Genomic DNA, 15,163 nt, shown 5'->3' with positions numbered 1-15,163 from the left:
ATAAAAAAATTGTTGTATGTAACATAATCTAGAAATCTTATAATTGTAAGATTTCGAGTTTTTGCCTTGACTTTTAATTGATGAAAAGTGCGCCACTGTTGTTACTATTGCACTTTTTTGGATTATGCATCTTAAATTTGGCATAAGATGTTAATATTAGGGTTCTCACTTGCACAGTTGTGAATTATAGTGCACTTACATAAATGCCATGCTGACATTTAGATGCTGTTGTGAGATTTAAAATCTTCAGCTAATTTATAGCAAATTGAACTGATTCAAGTCGAAATAGAAAAAGTTCGCTTTCAATATTGGGAATTCCAGCTCGCTAAGAAGATTTAAATAAATTTTTTTAAATAACTCACTAATTATTTTATAATTTTTTAAAATTAAATAAATAAAATATAAAATTACTAATAATTTAATCACATTTAATATAATTTACCCAAATCCCTAAACCTATATTAATTTTGGTAAGTTAGGAGATATACGCAAAAAAAAAAAAAAACGCTCAGACAGATTCCACCTGCGATGTATGAAGAAACAAAGCTCAAAATCCCCAACATAAACCCTAAACCCATTACTGCCCTCAGATGAATTTTTTCCCCAAGTTGATCTTCTCTCATTTTTCTCGCCATTTTGCTACGCTTTCCAAACTCCCAAACAACTTCACCAAAATCCCTTCCAGATATCGACCCCAAGCCATTCGAGATGCCCAACAAGCTCTCACGGATTACCTCCACTGTACCCGTTACATACCTTTCGTCTACGCCGAGCACATTGCTAAAAACTCCTTCTTTTCCCTCTCTTCTCTCATCTCCGGCATTAAATTCTCCACCACGAGCTTCAATCGAAACGTACTCAGATTCCTCAGGTACCATCCCATTAACGAGTATGAGTTTTTCTTCGAAAGTATAGGCATTGATTATGAGGAAGTTGGTGGCCTATTGCCGTCCAAGAAGTTCTTCTTTTCTGAAGATGAGACGGTTCTGGAGGCTGCTTGTGCGCTTTCTGGATTTGGGTTTCCTTGGAACAAATTGGGTAAGCTTTATAAAGAGGAAGTCTTGATTTTTAAGGCAAGTTCTAAGGAATTAAAAGCTATGCTTTTTAAGATTAAGGAATGTGGGTTTAGTAATATTCCTGTTATTGGTATTTGTTTGGCTTTTCCTTACGTGTTGCGTGGTGGTGGGGTGAATGAATTGGGTGGTGAAATTGTTGCTTTGTTGAATGATTTGAAAAGGGTCTTTTTGGATTTTGATTTGGGGAGTCATGTTGAAGATAATGTTGATGCTTGGTATGAAATTTGTAGGAAAATTAGGGTTTTTTATGATCTGGGTTGTGAGAAAGGGAAAATAGGTGAGCTGATTGGTAGAAATAAGAACCTTTTTCTTCAGTATCCAGAAGAGGTTCTGGTTAGTAAGATCTTATACTTTTCTCGGTTTTTGGTTCCGAAGGAAGATATCGGTATGTTGATCCTTCGAAATCCCGAGATATTGGATTCTGATTTGGAAACACCAATGATTTCCGTGATGGGAATGTTGAAACATTTTGGATTGAGTGTTAAGAAAAGGGATTCCATTGCTAAAGAGTACCCTTATGTGTTAGGTAGGAATAAAATGACAAATTTGCCTAATGTAATGAGAGCTTTGAATCTACACGAGTGGTTGTTCAATAGGATTAAGAATGGAAATCGTCGGTTGCTTGCTAATTACACCCTTAAAGATGACGAAGACTTGGATAAAGGTTTTCGAGATAGTTTGGAGAAAATTCAGTTTTCAAGAACCCCTGTCCATACAATGGAAAAGTTAATCTTTTTACATAGGGTTGGGTTTGGAGAGAATTCTTTAACCATGAAGGTCTTAGCTCATGTCCATGGAACTGGTAGTGAGTTGCAAGAAAGATTTGATAGTCTTCTTGGTTTGGGGTTTGAGTTCTCGAAACTTTGTAGGATAGTACATATGACACCGAAGGTGTTAAACCAGTGCCCCAAAACGGTGGAGCAGAAGGTGAATTTCCTTCGCCATGAAATGGGTGTTTCTTTGGACTACCTTGATATATTCCCAGCATTTCTTTGTTTCAACTTAGAGAAACGGATTAAGCCAAGGTATAGGTTCCACAAGTGGCTTACAGAGAATGGTTTATGTACTCGAAACTACTCCATTGCAAGCATAGTTGCAACCGGTGAAAAGAGTTTCATTGCTCGACTTGGTCGAATTCATCCTGATGCTCTGAACAAATGGTTCGAGAATTTTTCCTACAAGGAATCCGATAGTAGTAGCCAAGACTAATGAAATTGTCTAGCTTTCAAATATGATTTTTGGATTGTTGATATCTAATCTTCACGTATATAGTATGTTGTTCCATATACATGTTCGGTGCATATCCGGATATGAGGTACGGGAATATGATCCTTCGAAGATCTTTGAAGTACATGAAAATCTTGAAAAATTGAAGATTATCCTTGTTCGACCTTCGTACTCGAGTCCATTTAGGTATATAGATTTACTCATTACCGATTCTGTCGAAGGCCCTTGTTGCTTGCCTCACACCCCATTGCATATGGATGATATTTTTAAATTGGTTAAAATATGCCACCAGTCACTGTACTGTTCCCATATTCGGAATTTAGTCCTGTATTTTTATTTTCAGGAATTTATTTTAAAATTTAGATTCAATTGTTACTACTGTCAGTTTTTTATTAAATTTGTTGATGTTGTATTTTTGAAATAAAACAAAACTTATTTGATAGCTATGTAGCTAAAAAATAATAGTATAATGAACCTCAAATTAACAAAATACATTTAATAATGTTAACAAGTAGATTTGAATTTTAAAATCTGAACATTAGAGGATTGAATTATTAGAAATAAAAATATAGGATTAAATTTTAAATTTATGCTGGGTATAATCTAGTTTATTAAATTATTTTAAAAATAAAAGGTGTAAAATTAACAATAATTAAATAGATATCATTATAAATCATTATATATATTTGTATATTCGAATTCATTGTGTAACAGTTTTAGATTTGCCACTATTTGGATGAAATTAAAATGAATCCAAATAATAAGTATTCAAGCATTCATATTTAAATTGACTCTAAATTTAACGCAAATAATAAATCATATACTGGAATTCACAGATTATTCAAAATTCATATTACTAACTGAAAACAAAATAAAATAAACGATATCATAATTTCGATTTTTTTCACTATGTTTGTAATTAGTAATTACAAACCACCTTTAGTTTTAGTTGTTCTATGATAAAATAAAATAAAAATTTAAGGCAAATTTTTATTATTAATTTTGTATACATTTAATTTTTATATTTTAATTAAATTAGTTTTTATATTTTTAAATTTTTATTCTTTTCAAATTTAAAACTTCAATCTTGATTCAAATAAAAATAATTAAATCTATTTGAATAGATTTTACTATTAGTTATGAATGATTTATAAAGTTATAGATATAATTTATTTTGAATGTCCGTCATCAATTACATTAATTTTTTTTAAATAATATGTAAAAATAATAAGTTGACATAATATTAGATATGTGACAGGGGTGTAACTAGGGGGTTGGCAAGGGCTCCGACCCTTCTAAAATGAAAAATTTTTCATTTAGACCCTTTAACATTTTTAAAATTTTAAATTAGTAAAGACAAAATTGTACTTTGACCTCCTCTAAAAACGATAAAAATTTGATTTAGTCCTTTAAAAATTATAAAGATATAAGCTATTAAAATGGTAAAATCGCATTTCTACTATCTTCAAAATTATAATTTAATTTTGGCCCCCTAAAAAAACTTTCTGACTTCACCCTAATATATTTGTCAGATAAAATTTTTAAAAATAACAAAACTTAACTAATTTAATAAATATTGTTTGATCATAGCTAAAATTACAAAATTTAAAAAGTATAGGGTTAAATATAAAATGTAAAATGTAAAAATAAAAATTTATTGTTCAGCTCAATGAGTATGGAACTTGAATTATAAAAATTATTTGATATTTATTAGAAGTTCAATTAATTAATTTTTAATATTTATTATCAAAGTACTAAAATTTTTAATTTATTAAAATGTAATTAGAGAAACAAGTTCAGGGGAGAAATCCCTAAGCCTAGGCAAAACCCAGACAAGAAGAGTCCAAATAATAATCCCCAATTAAGTAAGCATTCGGAGAAAAGCAGCTCAGAAATGGAGACGGCGGAGAACGGCGGCGATAATGGTAAAATCCACATAAACAGCCACTGGTATTGGGCCATAGCAAGTGTATCCCAGCTGGGTTGGGCAGTATCTTCGTATCGGAAAGGTTATACCGGCGACCATCGTTTCATGCCCTTAAAAGCCTTCGCCGTAGCTTCACTGTTCCTTGGCGCCTCTGCCTCTGCATCCGTCGCTTTCCTAAAAGCCTCCGGCATTCACAAAGTAAATCTTTATTCATTCTCCATGTCTTTCAAATTTTCACCCTCAACATCTCATTATTGTACTTAAATTTTCGTTTTTGTGATTTCCATTTTTTGAATAGGTCGAAGATTTGATGGGTGTAGGTGCAAGTATAAGAAGTGGACTTGGAATTCGGCCGAGGACAGGCGACAAATGAGTCCCTTTTTTGCCCTTTCTGTTTTCAAGGTCTTTTCTAGTTTACATCTTTCTTCCATTTATTTTTTTCAGTTTGGAAAATCTATAATCTTTATCATAATAATCGAACAATTAGCTTTTAGACTCTCAATCTCTGTTATTCAGTCTCAATAACTAAGTTGTTAAGAGACTTGAGGATAGCTTGTAATGGAAAGGACATGTCTAATACTCAACCCTAACCTGATAGAAAAAATGTAATCCAGTGCTGAACATAGAATTGCAATGGCAGCCTTAACAGATTGCTTCAAAAATTATTTAGAATCATATGCAATTTAGCTGTCTGTTGAACTGTTTCATATTTACTATTGGAGCACCCAAATCATAGAAAACCTAGCTAGCATCGCCTGGCGCTGTGTAGTCTCCTTCCTCTGGTGGAGGCTCTCCTGTTCCCTCCCGTGGTAGAGTGGAACTCTCTACAGCGTGGTATAGCTCTTTCTCCCTTTTTGTTTCCCATGCCTTCTGGTCCTTGTGGTGTTGCTGGCTGCCGATTGAGGTCTCATTGTTGCTGGAAGATGGTTTTGGGCTAGCATGATGTCACTCTGTTGAAGAGCTTTATACACTTTCTTGCTTTGGATGTGAAAATCCTTTGGTTTTGGTTCTCAAATGCATTTGGATATCATACTGAATGACTGCTCCCTTGGGGATTTGATTTCCTCTCCTCAAAAAATCGATTTGTCTTCTTTTTTGGGTTTTTCTTTGGCGATCTTTAGTGTCTTGTTTGGGTATGGTTTCTCTGTTTAGAGAAGTGTTCGTACCCATTGCTGATGGGGTTTTTCCCTGGGCTGATTTTCTTTTGAGATTGTTTCTTGTCATTTCGAGATGCTTTGCCCGAGTTGCTAGCTAATATGTCAAAATCCATGTTACTTGAATTCAAAGGTAGATCTCAGAATATAAAAACATTTATAACATGAATATTGCTCAACTTGTTTCTAAATTGATGCTGGTGCTCATTGTTATTTGTTCTTCATTTTACTTTATGGGGTAAGGTTGCTCGGTTATAATTCCTCACAAGCTTGATAGTACAAATTTAATTGTTTTAATGTTCGTTACCACATTCAATTGCTCTGTTGAGGTTTCTAATTTCCTTTTGGTGATGGAAGAGAGTAATAATCTCTTGGTAGGCTCTTTGTATTATTAGTTCACACAAATGCCAAGGCACAGTTTTCACAATGTTGGTCAGTTCCAAGACAAAGAATATGCTTCATTGTATTTTTTCACAAACCTTGGCATCCAAGGCCTGGTTCAACATCTTATGCCCTATAAAATCCTGGTTTTGAATCAGGATGGAGGCAACAAAGGGGGAAACTTAAAAATCAAACACCACAAGCAGGCAATCCCTGTGACTAGAACTCATAGTTGTATGGAGGGTGAACACCCTTGGCCAAACTAGAACTCAGAGATTGTATGTAGGGTGAACACCCTTGGCCAAACTAGAACTCACAGATTGTATGTAAGGTGAACCCCTGGCCAATGAGTCAACAACGGTGATTCAACCTACATCATAGTGTTGACACTTATTCTAGGTTTGGATCAAATAATAATAAGTAATCTCATTTAACAGAGATCTGCTCAAGAATTAAATTACCCATTGGGTTCATACAACTTGGGTCTTGAACAGATTTTACAAATTCGAACCAATCTATCCTGAGATTCCTGACCCAAGTTGGTAATTAATAACAATAAAATGTTTTTGTTACAACTTAATTATAGATGTATATAAATATTAATATGAAAATATAAGCCAGCCTAGGTTGATCCAGGCTAGGCTTGGGTAAAGTAGGTAAAAAAAAAAAAATCCTTACCATGCTGAGGCTACTGCTTGTTATATTTCCGGTCCAAAGCTTTATTTGTACGATGCAGCACTTGATAAAACACCAGATAATTCTGACGCTGTTGCTTCATATATTTGTTCATAACCCTACAAATCCCTTTGTAAATTGTAATGTATTTGGCATTTAAAGTGGAGTCTGCCACCATAGCAAGAACAAATACACAAATAGCTAAAATAAGATATAAAACTGGGTACCAAAATAATAACATTAACAACATGAATGCACTAACGTCTCAATATCTGAATTGCCAACATATCAAAATTTATATAAATATAGAATATTTTGAATACAATTACGGCACAGCAATATATATATATATAAACATGATACGGATACAACAGTAAGTCTCATGATTCAATCATTCTCATTAGTCCCCTACCTAGAGGAACACAAGCAAAATCAGACTCGTTAATTTCCAAAGGAAGGCCTTATAATGGCTACTTCCTCCACAATAAATAAAAGAAATAGAAGACTATTTTCCTTCAACATGTAACTGTCATAAACTACCATTAATATATATATATAAAGAAAAAATGAAAAAGAAAACAAATAATACTAAAATGTTCTACTAAAATCTGTGCAGCCCAAAAACTTTTGAGTACTGCTCCAAAAGGTTTCAGCAGAATACAGAAATTGATCAATTCTGAATAATCTGCAAACAGTAACTTGAAAGATTCCAGTGGTTCCAGGCAGTTAAATGAAGAGGCAAACATCATAAAATACTGTAGAATTAAGTCCAATCATCTTGGAACCAAACAAGCAAATGTTGAGAGGATCTGCACTGACCAAACGGATAGGAAACCTCTAGTTCCAGTCTAGATTCTTTTCTAACAACTCTAAAACAACAATACATGGAACCTGTGAGTGTTCATATCTGTGTTGACAGTGCAAGCATGTGAGATGTGCATCGAATCTCATGGATAACCAGTTCTGATGAGAGCTCCTAAATCAGATATAAACAGGTTTAACATCATTGGCACCAAAGCTTGCAGCACAAACCGGACACTTGCGGTGACGATTTTCGGTGACTTTATGCACACAAGGGTTGCAGAAGAGATGGTAGCATTTTGTAATAACAACCTGAAGAACGGAATAATCTATAAGCAAATTTGGAAATAGATGGAGAAAACAGGCCAAATAAAAAACAGTGTCCAAAACAGAATCGAACAAACCATAGCTGTATGCTATGTTACTTGAACTTGGGAGTGTGCGTCAGATAGGGGCATGTGCCCAACACATGGCCAATTTTTCTAAGTTTTTCCATATACTTGGAGAATCATACCGACACCGTAATATGTTTCAGATACTGCTGTCGGACAAAGGTAATTCAAGGAAAATGAGGAAAGCAACATAGGCTACATGTTATGAAGTATTTCTTCTCTAAGTAACAGGTACAAAACCATTCTTAATGTAGTCAAATGGCACAGAAGCATCCTATCCAATTGTCAGGAAATGAGAACATGAGCTCAAACTACAACACTGAAGAGCCTAGTTGAAGAACTGCTACCTTGAAATACTAGATCATAATCAAACTTACCTCTTTTGGTCTGTCAAGACAGATACTGCACTTTAGTATTTCTCTGTACTCTCTAAGTTCTTCTTGAAGCCTTTCAATCATCGAGTTCCCTTCTGTCTTCGCTTGAAGATGTACGACCTTTCTTTTCGCTACTTCCAATTCTTCCTCAATTCTTTTCTTTTTAAACCTAATAAATGAATGACATGCAGAAAAACATACATGAATTCACCCTATGCATTATGAAAACAGGGAAACATAAAAGGACCAATGAATTCTATTACCTTTCTCTCTCTATTTCAATCTGCAACTCCAGTAATGCCGCTCGACTTCTCTCAATCTTGAATTGCGAGTCCTCCAGTGACTCCTTTGCTTGATGAGAGGATCTTCTCATATCTGACAATCGCTTTTGTGTATTTTCCAATGAAACTGACTTTTGAAATCTTTCTTCTCCAAGTTTCTGAACCTGGTCTGAGCAAAACCTCAGCTGAAAAAAGGAATTGCTCAATACTTGAATGCCTTTAATAGTGTATTTCATATAAAATACCTAGTTCATAATCATACCTGATCCTCGATTCTTGCAGCTTTCATATTATAAAAGTCAAGGGTTGTGCTGGCTTGCTGAATCTCTTTCTCCATGTTATGCTTCTCCAAGAGTAGAGTGTCCTGAAGCTGTTTGGCCCTCAAACCTTCCAAAACAAGCTGAAAAGGACACCATTAAAGTAAAATCAAGTTCTAGGAGAAAATATACAATAGTGACAAAGGATCATGGAGGCTCTACAAGTAGAAGTTCTCTACATGAAGGTAAATATCAAGAAATAGAATATCGAACCTAGATGCCTGATGTCCTTTACAAGAATAGGTTATAATAAAACCGAAGGCATTAATTGCTCTTCCAGTTTCATGATTAAGTAAATTCATCTGTCTTTAAATTAAAATTACAAGATCAACATCATTTTTTATTTTTGCAAATTTCAGTAATGTTTGGGCCAATAAAACCCTCATCCTTGATATATTTGGAGTTAGGCTATTCAAAAATCTCAGTGCCTGCCAAAAATAAATGAAATCTCAATAAAATTTTACATTAATGAAAATGGGCACTTAGTTATCACAAGTCCAACCAATCATATCAGATGACCAGCCAAAGAGAATACCTATGAATCTTCACACCGACAACTAACACCCAAATGGAGACCAAGAACTGAACCCAGCTTCCCAAGTTCTATCTCATGTTTAACTCAAGGGAAATGATGATTGTTAGCTTCTGTGATTGGTTACCAAGTAAAAATTTCTATTCCATGATCAAACATCTATGAGTATATGAAGAACCGTTCACCTCTAAGTACACGGCTGGCAGTGGTAGCTAGTGACAACTGGATGCTTGAGGGTTTAAAAAAGGCAGAGTTATACAAAATCAATTTAAAACTAGTCAGCATAAAGACATAGTTACAGAAAACTTATCAAGAGACCATCGTTTTATGGCAGTAAGTAGCAAAAAAGGAAAAAACAAAAAAGAAAGAAAGAAAGAAAAGGGTACAATGATGCTAGTGCATAAACTTTCAATGGATCTCTGAATATCATAAACCAAATAATTGATTACCTTGATGTTATAGTCATCTCTTTCAGTAATTTGCTGCAATAGCTGCTGGTTTTGAGTTTGCATATCATCATATGCCTGTCCAATTGACTGAGGAAAACCAAACTAATGGTGTAATGAAAACATCATGAAAGTACCAAAGGCAAAGCCAAGACTAAATGACAAGAAGCTAACCTCTATTTCAGATAAGTAAGCCTCATTTTCTTCAATTTTGGCTTTTAAAGAATCAGTAAGCCTAGATTTATCCCTGAAATAACAGCATAATTAACACTTTTCACTTGCTTCTCGTAAACCCATTGTTTGATAAATGAAGGTAGCGACAACATAAATACCAGCTACACAATTTCCAATACATCTACATTCTGGTAATGAGAATTTCAACAGAATAATGTGTGGTGGAATTCTCTAGGCACATCAAATAAACATTTTACGAATAGCAGCAGGTTTGCAGAGATCTAGGCAAAATCCGCTTCCAGAAAGAAAAGGAATATTAAAATAATAAACCTGAATCAGTGACATCAAAAGGTAATCTAATATAAAGAAAAAGAAACAAGCAAACTGTAACCTCTTAGAAGCCTCCAATTTGTGTCGCAACTCAGCAATTTCAGCTTCTGCAGCAGCCAACTTTTGCTGGGATATTGCTTCAGCTTCATTAGCTGTCTTAACACGCAATTCCAAATTATGCTCATCAAGACAGGATTTCAAACTTTGAACATGCGCCCATGCCTTGAATTCTGAATCTCTTGCTTCCAAAATATCGCTGCAATCGTGGAAAAGGATAAAAAAAAAGTAAGAATCTCCAACCATGCATCAAGTAGAACCCAATTGAGGGTAGCAAGATCAGCACTTCAATACATAACGCAACATAACCAGAGGTAGAATATCATAACCAGTATAACATAAGATAAGCTGACATTCTCTTGCACCTCAGCTCATTAAAATTTCCAGTAAAAAAACGAAGTTACATTACAGAAGAATCCGATGCTTAGTCTAACTTCCAGCAGCACTGGAGGGAGGACTTTAGTGAGAGATATCTTAAAGATTGATCAGGTGTCCAGAATTTTCCATGGATAAAAAAGTAAATTAAGTGTATTGAATCAGATTAGAATTCACTACAGAAGATTATAAAGAACACATCTTGTATATTGAATCTGACCTTGAATCAGTGAACTCACGTCTATACATCTCCAATAACAATTTCAATTCCCCATCACTGTCCTTCAAATCCTGTACCTGCAATAAAAGAAAAGCAAAACAAAATCTAAACATAGATTTTCCTTCTCTGTGAAAAAATAAGCATGGAGAATGATAAGTGCCGATAACCAATCATACCATGGCTTGCAACTTATGCATCTGAGTAACTTGGTCAGTAGATCTGACAGATAAATTCTCTATATCTTTGGCCTGTTCATAAATAATTTTTTTAGAAATTGTTACAATTCCATCAGGCAAAAAGAAAAGAGGATCTTTAAGCCCTTAAAGCAAAAACAGGAATAACCAGACAACTTATAAAAAGTACAAACCTTCCTATTGAGAATGCTGGAAAGAGATTGCACGTCAGCCCGGAGAGAATGAATATCCACAGCAGCCTCTTTGTACTTCCCTAACTGGTTCTGCATCGAACTCATTGCCTCGGGAAATGAAGAAAGCAAGCTTTTAAAGTCTGCAATTATTTCCGTTCTTCCTGAAATTTAAATGTATTTTAAGCCAACATTCAGCAAAAGAATAGCTATAAGATGAAAACAACAGATATGTTCCTACCTGGTTCTCTAGATGCCTCTTCCAGCTTAGCTTCAATCCTCTTTCTATCATCAACTTGTCGCTGTATCTCTGCCCCAAGATGAGAAGCTCTAGAATTAGCAACTGCCAATGATCTCTGAAAAACATCAGCTATATCATTCTTTATGCTCAACTCCTTTTCTCTCCAAGCCAGGTTATCTTTCTCAACCTAAAAGGTTTAGGAGGGACATTATAGTTAGCATAGGCATTGGAGGTCCTCTTTAAAATTACAGACAAAAAAGGCATAAATGAAACTACCGACCAGTAACAACCTGTAGTTTCTCAAATAAATCTTGATGGAGGAAAACTTCTGACTTGGATTTTTCTAGTTGATCTCTCACCAAAAGGAACACTTTGGAAGAAGAAATACACTTTACACTCTTCAATGTGTTCTGTCAATTAGAAATCCCCATTCAAATTATACAACTGAATAAGTAGACCTGCCTGTCAGAAATATAGGAAAAAGAAAAATATAATAATATCTTAAAAGAGCAAACCTGCAAATTTGATAACTGCTGTAATATTTGAATTCTTTCTTCATGAAGACCTTTTAGCTCTGTCAGTCGGGAAGAAGCTTGTTCCTGGCAGCTCAAATAGATCATCGCATCAACTTTCAGTTTTAGAAATTTCACAAGATAACTCAAAAGGAGAAAAGGAATTACCAACAGCTCCTTAAGGGCGGACTCCATTTCATGCAGATCTATATGCTTATCTTTGACTTTGTCACCAGAAACATGCTTACTGCCAAGGTTTAAGACAGGAAAAAATGCCCCTTTTGTTGCATCTCTCTCTGCTTTAAGAGTCGCCAATTTGCAGTTACTTTCCTGCAGTTCCGCAACTGCACTCTCCAATTCACCTTCAAAAAAAAAAAAAAAAAAAAAACAGAGCAAACAATGGCAGTCAAACTTACAGATTCTATAATGACATTTCATATCTTGATAATTAACTGGCATTTGGGCCACAAGGAAAGGGTTAATACCCAGTGATTAGCTCATCCATAGCAATAGGGGGAGAAAGTAGTTTGTCTAAGGTGAAAGAATTGCGTGGATTACATAAATTTTCAAAAATATATGGCATGCATACTGATTTTTGCTCATGCTACCACATAAATGCAAGATTAATATATCATAAATGAGTTAAGAAGCACATGAAATCTGCTTAGGAGGCAACTGATAGTGTTGTCACCACTTCTTAACAAGACCAATTCTGATCACATATGGAAGTTACCTTTCAGACGTTTAAGCTCAGCTTTATTTTTCGCATCAATATCTCTATGGCTCTGCAATTCCCTTGCCAAAGATCTGTGATTCAAATGAACATCAGCTATTGCGAATCTCAAATTCTTAACTTCTGATTCTAGTTCTGCCAGCTGCCTGCATGAGCCTAGCATAAATAGACATCCATACAGTTAACTGATCAACAACTCCAGGGGGTAAAATGGGAAATATTATGTTGTACACAATGTACACTTTCTACTAATAAGCATGTACCATCATTCTGAAGCTCTTTCCGAACTGCAGCATATAACCCATCCTTCAGGCACCACAGGTCATCAATGGCAACTATTATATTGTGTAAAATGTTCCCAGTCTTTGCAGAAACGGTATGTTCTCTATCTTCTTTAATCTGCTCTGTGCAATTATTGGAAGAGGAACTTTCAGTCGCACCTGTCTCCATAAGTCGGCTAAGAAAAGCATTCTCAGTATAGGATGGAGGCCCGTCTACACAGAAATGCAAAAGCTTTCTTAGCTAGTATACTTGCCAAACAATTAAAACCTAAAGATAGAAAACGGATTAATCATATAAAACTCCTATAAATCAGAATTGCCAAAAATTTAGCTCAACCTTAGAAGTTATAACAAAAATAAAAGCATAGTCCTTGGGATTAAGTTAAAGTTCATTACAAGGGGCTAGAACAACAACAAATAAATTTTTTTAGCATGGCAGAAGATTCTCACCTTTCACATTTGGAGTATGTCCGACATCCTGTCCACTAGACTTTCTTGTGTGGATGGACCTTGATTCCAAGTCAGTAATCAGCTATTGTAAAAAAATAATGTCAATTTCCCATAAAGCAGTTTACTAGGGGAAAAAGTCTACAAGATGCAAAATATTTTTCTAGTCTTTTCTTAGTCAGCAGAAAAGCATATAATTGTCTAACGGTTTGGACAGGATCTTACTGCTTCCCAAGATTTATTCACCGCTTTCAATGTAGAATCATATGGCTTTTGTTTCTCTTTCAGTTGAAGGAACTTATTCTCAAGGGTAGAATACTCAACTTTCTGTGCCTCTAACTTTTGTACAAGCTTTTGATTCTGAAATTGTAGAACTGCAGCATCAAGCTGCATCATACCAAAAAAAAAGGAGGGGGCATTAGGGGAAGGTTCAAATAATATGAGCTATAATAAGATAACATTTCAACTTGGCAACCTACTCATAGACAGATGAATTATTTCCCCCAAAATTTCACAATATAGCATTCACACAACCAATAAAAACAACTATCAAAGGCAAAATGACATCACAATCCGAAAGCACAAACACATACAATCAGAGGTAGAAGAAAAAGAAAAGGATACTTCATATAATATAAAATTCTTGCCGACAAGAAAAAATGTGCCCTATAATTAACAAAGCTAATTTCCACAGACCAATTAGCCTATCCATAGGTCCATACCCCAATCAAAATCTTCTTCCACAAAAAATACTATCTCATATTCAAGCCTGAGCATATAGGAGGAGTACCCAGCAATTCACGGTGTTAAAAGCATACGACTATACTGAGGAGATTGGCTACAAACAATATAGTTACTAAAGTGAGATAAAAGAGATCTGCAAAAGGGCGGTTAAGTGGCAATGGCAGCAAATAAACCTGCAAATCCATGATCATTTAAATAATAATAAACCCTCAGAAATCAACCAGAGCTTAAAGTTCCAATCATTAGGTCAAAACCTTATATCAACATGCATCGATTTGATTCCATAAAAGAAGATTCAAGTAGAAACAACATGCTAAAAAAGAAACTCCGATTGATACATAAGAAAAACCAAGTCAGTAATTAAGTAATTTTGATTTTTTTTTTCGAATTGAAATTTAATAAAGAAAAAAGCAATAAGACAAGCATAAATATTCCACTGCATACTTCAAATTAAAAACTAAAAGTTTTTTTTTTTAGGAAACTGAGACCTTACCTTTTTCTCCTCAGAAATTGGCAAGAATGGTTGCTTCTTCGAGGCAACAGCAGTGGGCGAAATAGAGTTAAAGTGACGCCGTTTTCTGTCAGCCTCACCAGTGCTCCCCATTGAGCGCACCCTCGAAACTCACAAACCCCCAATCCAACCTGTGCTTGACATTAAATCCCAATACCCACCCCCCAAATAAAACCAAGATTAAAGTAAAGGTCTTTTTTAACAAAACCCTAGCTAACCAATTCCGTTCGAAAACCCTAATTCCTGAATTTGAAAGCTTTTGATCACCACCGGTTCTATTGAAACTGTAACGAAAAGAACAACAATATTGGGTTTCTAATAATAATAATAATAAGAGTTGTTTGTTGCACTTTCTTTCGCCCTACTTTTCTCTCTCTGAAAACACAGCGAGAAAATGAAAAATACTAATTTAATAATTACTGAGGGAGGTCGAGGGGGTATTCAATGGAGTTGTCTGAAATTTCGTGAATGTTAGAAGGGTAGTATTGGCAATTTAGTGAAAATGGAGTTTTTTCTTCTTTGATTTTATAAATTCCTTGGTTTTCTTAGCTGTTTTGCCTGCTGGAGAAGAATCTCATAAATTATAAGTAG

General features: G+C 34.8%; 3 protein-coding genes across 4 annotated transcripts; 2 read left to right on the top strand and 1 right to left on the bottom strand.

Annotated features, from left to right (window-relative positions):
• The first annotated feature begins 446 nt into the window (after positions 1-446).
• LOC108458230 (transcription termination factor MTEF18, mitochondrial) lies at positions 447-2,734 on the top strand. Its single transcript, XM_017757543.2, has one exon. The coding sequence runs from the start codon at positions 591-593 to the stop codon at positions 2,283-2,285; it is 1,695 nt and encodes a 564-aa protein (XP_017613032.1). The 5' UTR covers positions 447-590; the 3' UTR covers positions 2,286-2,734.
• A 1,340-nt stretch (positions 2,735-4,074) lies between these two features.
• LOC108460376 (uncharacterized) lies at positions 4,075-5,575 on the top strand. The gene is made up of 2 exons (XM_017759852.2): positions 4,075-4,428; positions 4,529-5,575. The coding sequence occupies exons 1-2, from the start codon at positions 4,198-4,200 to the stop codon at positions 4,601-4,603; spliced, it is 306 nt and encodes a 101-aa protein (XP_017615341.1). The 5' UTR covers positions 4,075-4,197; the 3' UTR covers positions 4,604-5,575.
• A 1,178-nt stretch (positions 5,576-6,753) lies between these two features.
• Positions 6,754-15,163, bottom strand: LOC108460374 (E3 ubiquitin-protein ligase BRE1-like 1). Of its 2 annotated transcripts, XM_017759849.2 has the most exons (19): positions 14,555-15,163; positions 13,543-13,704; positions 13,321-13,402; positions 12,853-13,083; positions 12,590-12,745; positions 12,025-12,218; positions 11,860-11,943; positions 11,635-11,754; positions 11,345-11,531; positions 11,107-11,267; positions 10,916-10,987; positions 10,740-10,816; positions 10,149-10,343; positions 9,758-9,830; positions 9,587-9,673; positions 8,551-8,688; positions 8,271-8,473; positions 8,011-8,176; positions 6,754-7,553 (listed from the first exon to the last, which is right to left on the bottom strand). In XM_017759849.2, exons 1-19 carry the CDS (start codon positions 14,663-14,665, stop codon positions 7,422-7,424), a joined length of 2,631 nt encoding a protein of 876 aa, XP_017615338.1. In that variant the 5' UTR covers positions 14,666-15,163; the 3' UTR covers positions 6,754-7,421. The 2 variants fall into 2 exon arrangements, with proteins under 2 accessions (XP_017615338.1, XP_017615340.1); XM_017759851.2 differs by lacking the exon at positions 14,555-15,163 and having other exon boundaries at positions 13,321-13,379; positions 13,543-13,667.

The sequence above is a fragment of the Gossypium arboreum genome, chromosome 8, assembly GCF_025698485.1.
Source record: "Gossypium arboreum isolate Shixiya-1 chromosome 8, ASM2569848v2, whole genome shotgun sequence".
NCBI classification, from domain to species: domain Eukaryota; kingdom Viridiplantae; phylum Streptophyta; class Magnoliopsida; order Malvales; family Malvaceae; genus Gossypium; species Gossypium arboreum.
Note: the sequence above shows the minus strand (reverse complement) of the source record. Positions and strands in the feature narration are given on the sequence as shown.

Bases quoted from the DNA above. Each gene is read 5' to 3' on its own strand.
- LOC108458230 (XM_017757543.2), top strand. From the start codon at position 591: ATGAATTTTTTCCCCAAGTTGATCTTCTCTCATTTTTCTCGCCATTTT.
- LOC108460374 (XM_017759849.2), bottom strand. From the start codon at position 14,665: ATGGGGAGCACTGGTGAGGCTGACAGAAAACGGCGTCACTTTAACTCT. The intron at 13,705-14,554 runs GTAAGGTCTCAG...GGTATGATGCAG, and splicing joins CAATTTCTGAGGAGAAAAAG to CTTGATGCTGCAGTTCTACA. The intron at 9,831-10,148 runs GTTACAGTTTGC...CTGTTATTTCAG, and splicing joins AAATTGGAGGCTTCTAAGAG to GGATAAATCTAGGCTTACTG.
- LOC108460376 (XM_017759852.2), top strand. From the start codon at position 4,198: ATGGAGACGGCGGAGAACGGCGGCGATAATGGTAAAATCCACATAAAC. The intron at 4,429-4,528 runs GTAAATCTTTAT...TTTTTTGAATAG, and splicing joins AAGCCTCCGGCATTCACAAA to GTCGAAGATTTGATGGGTGT.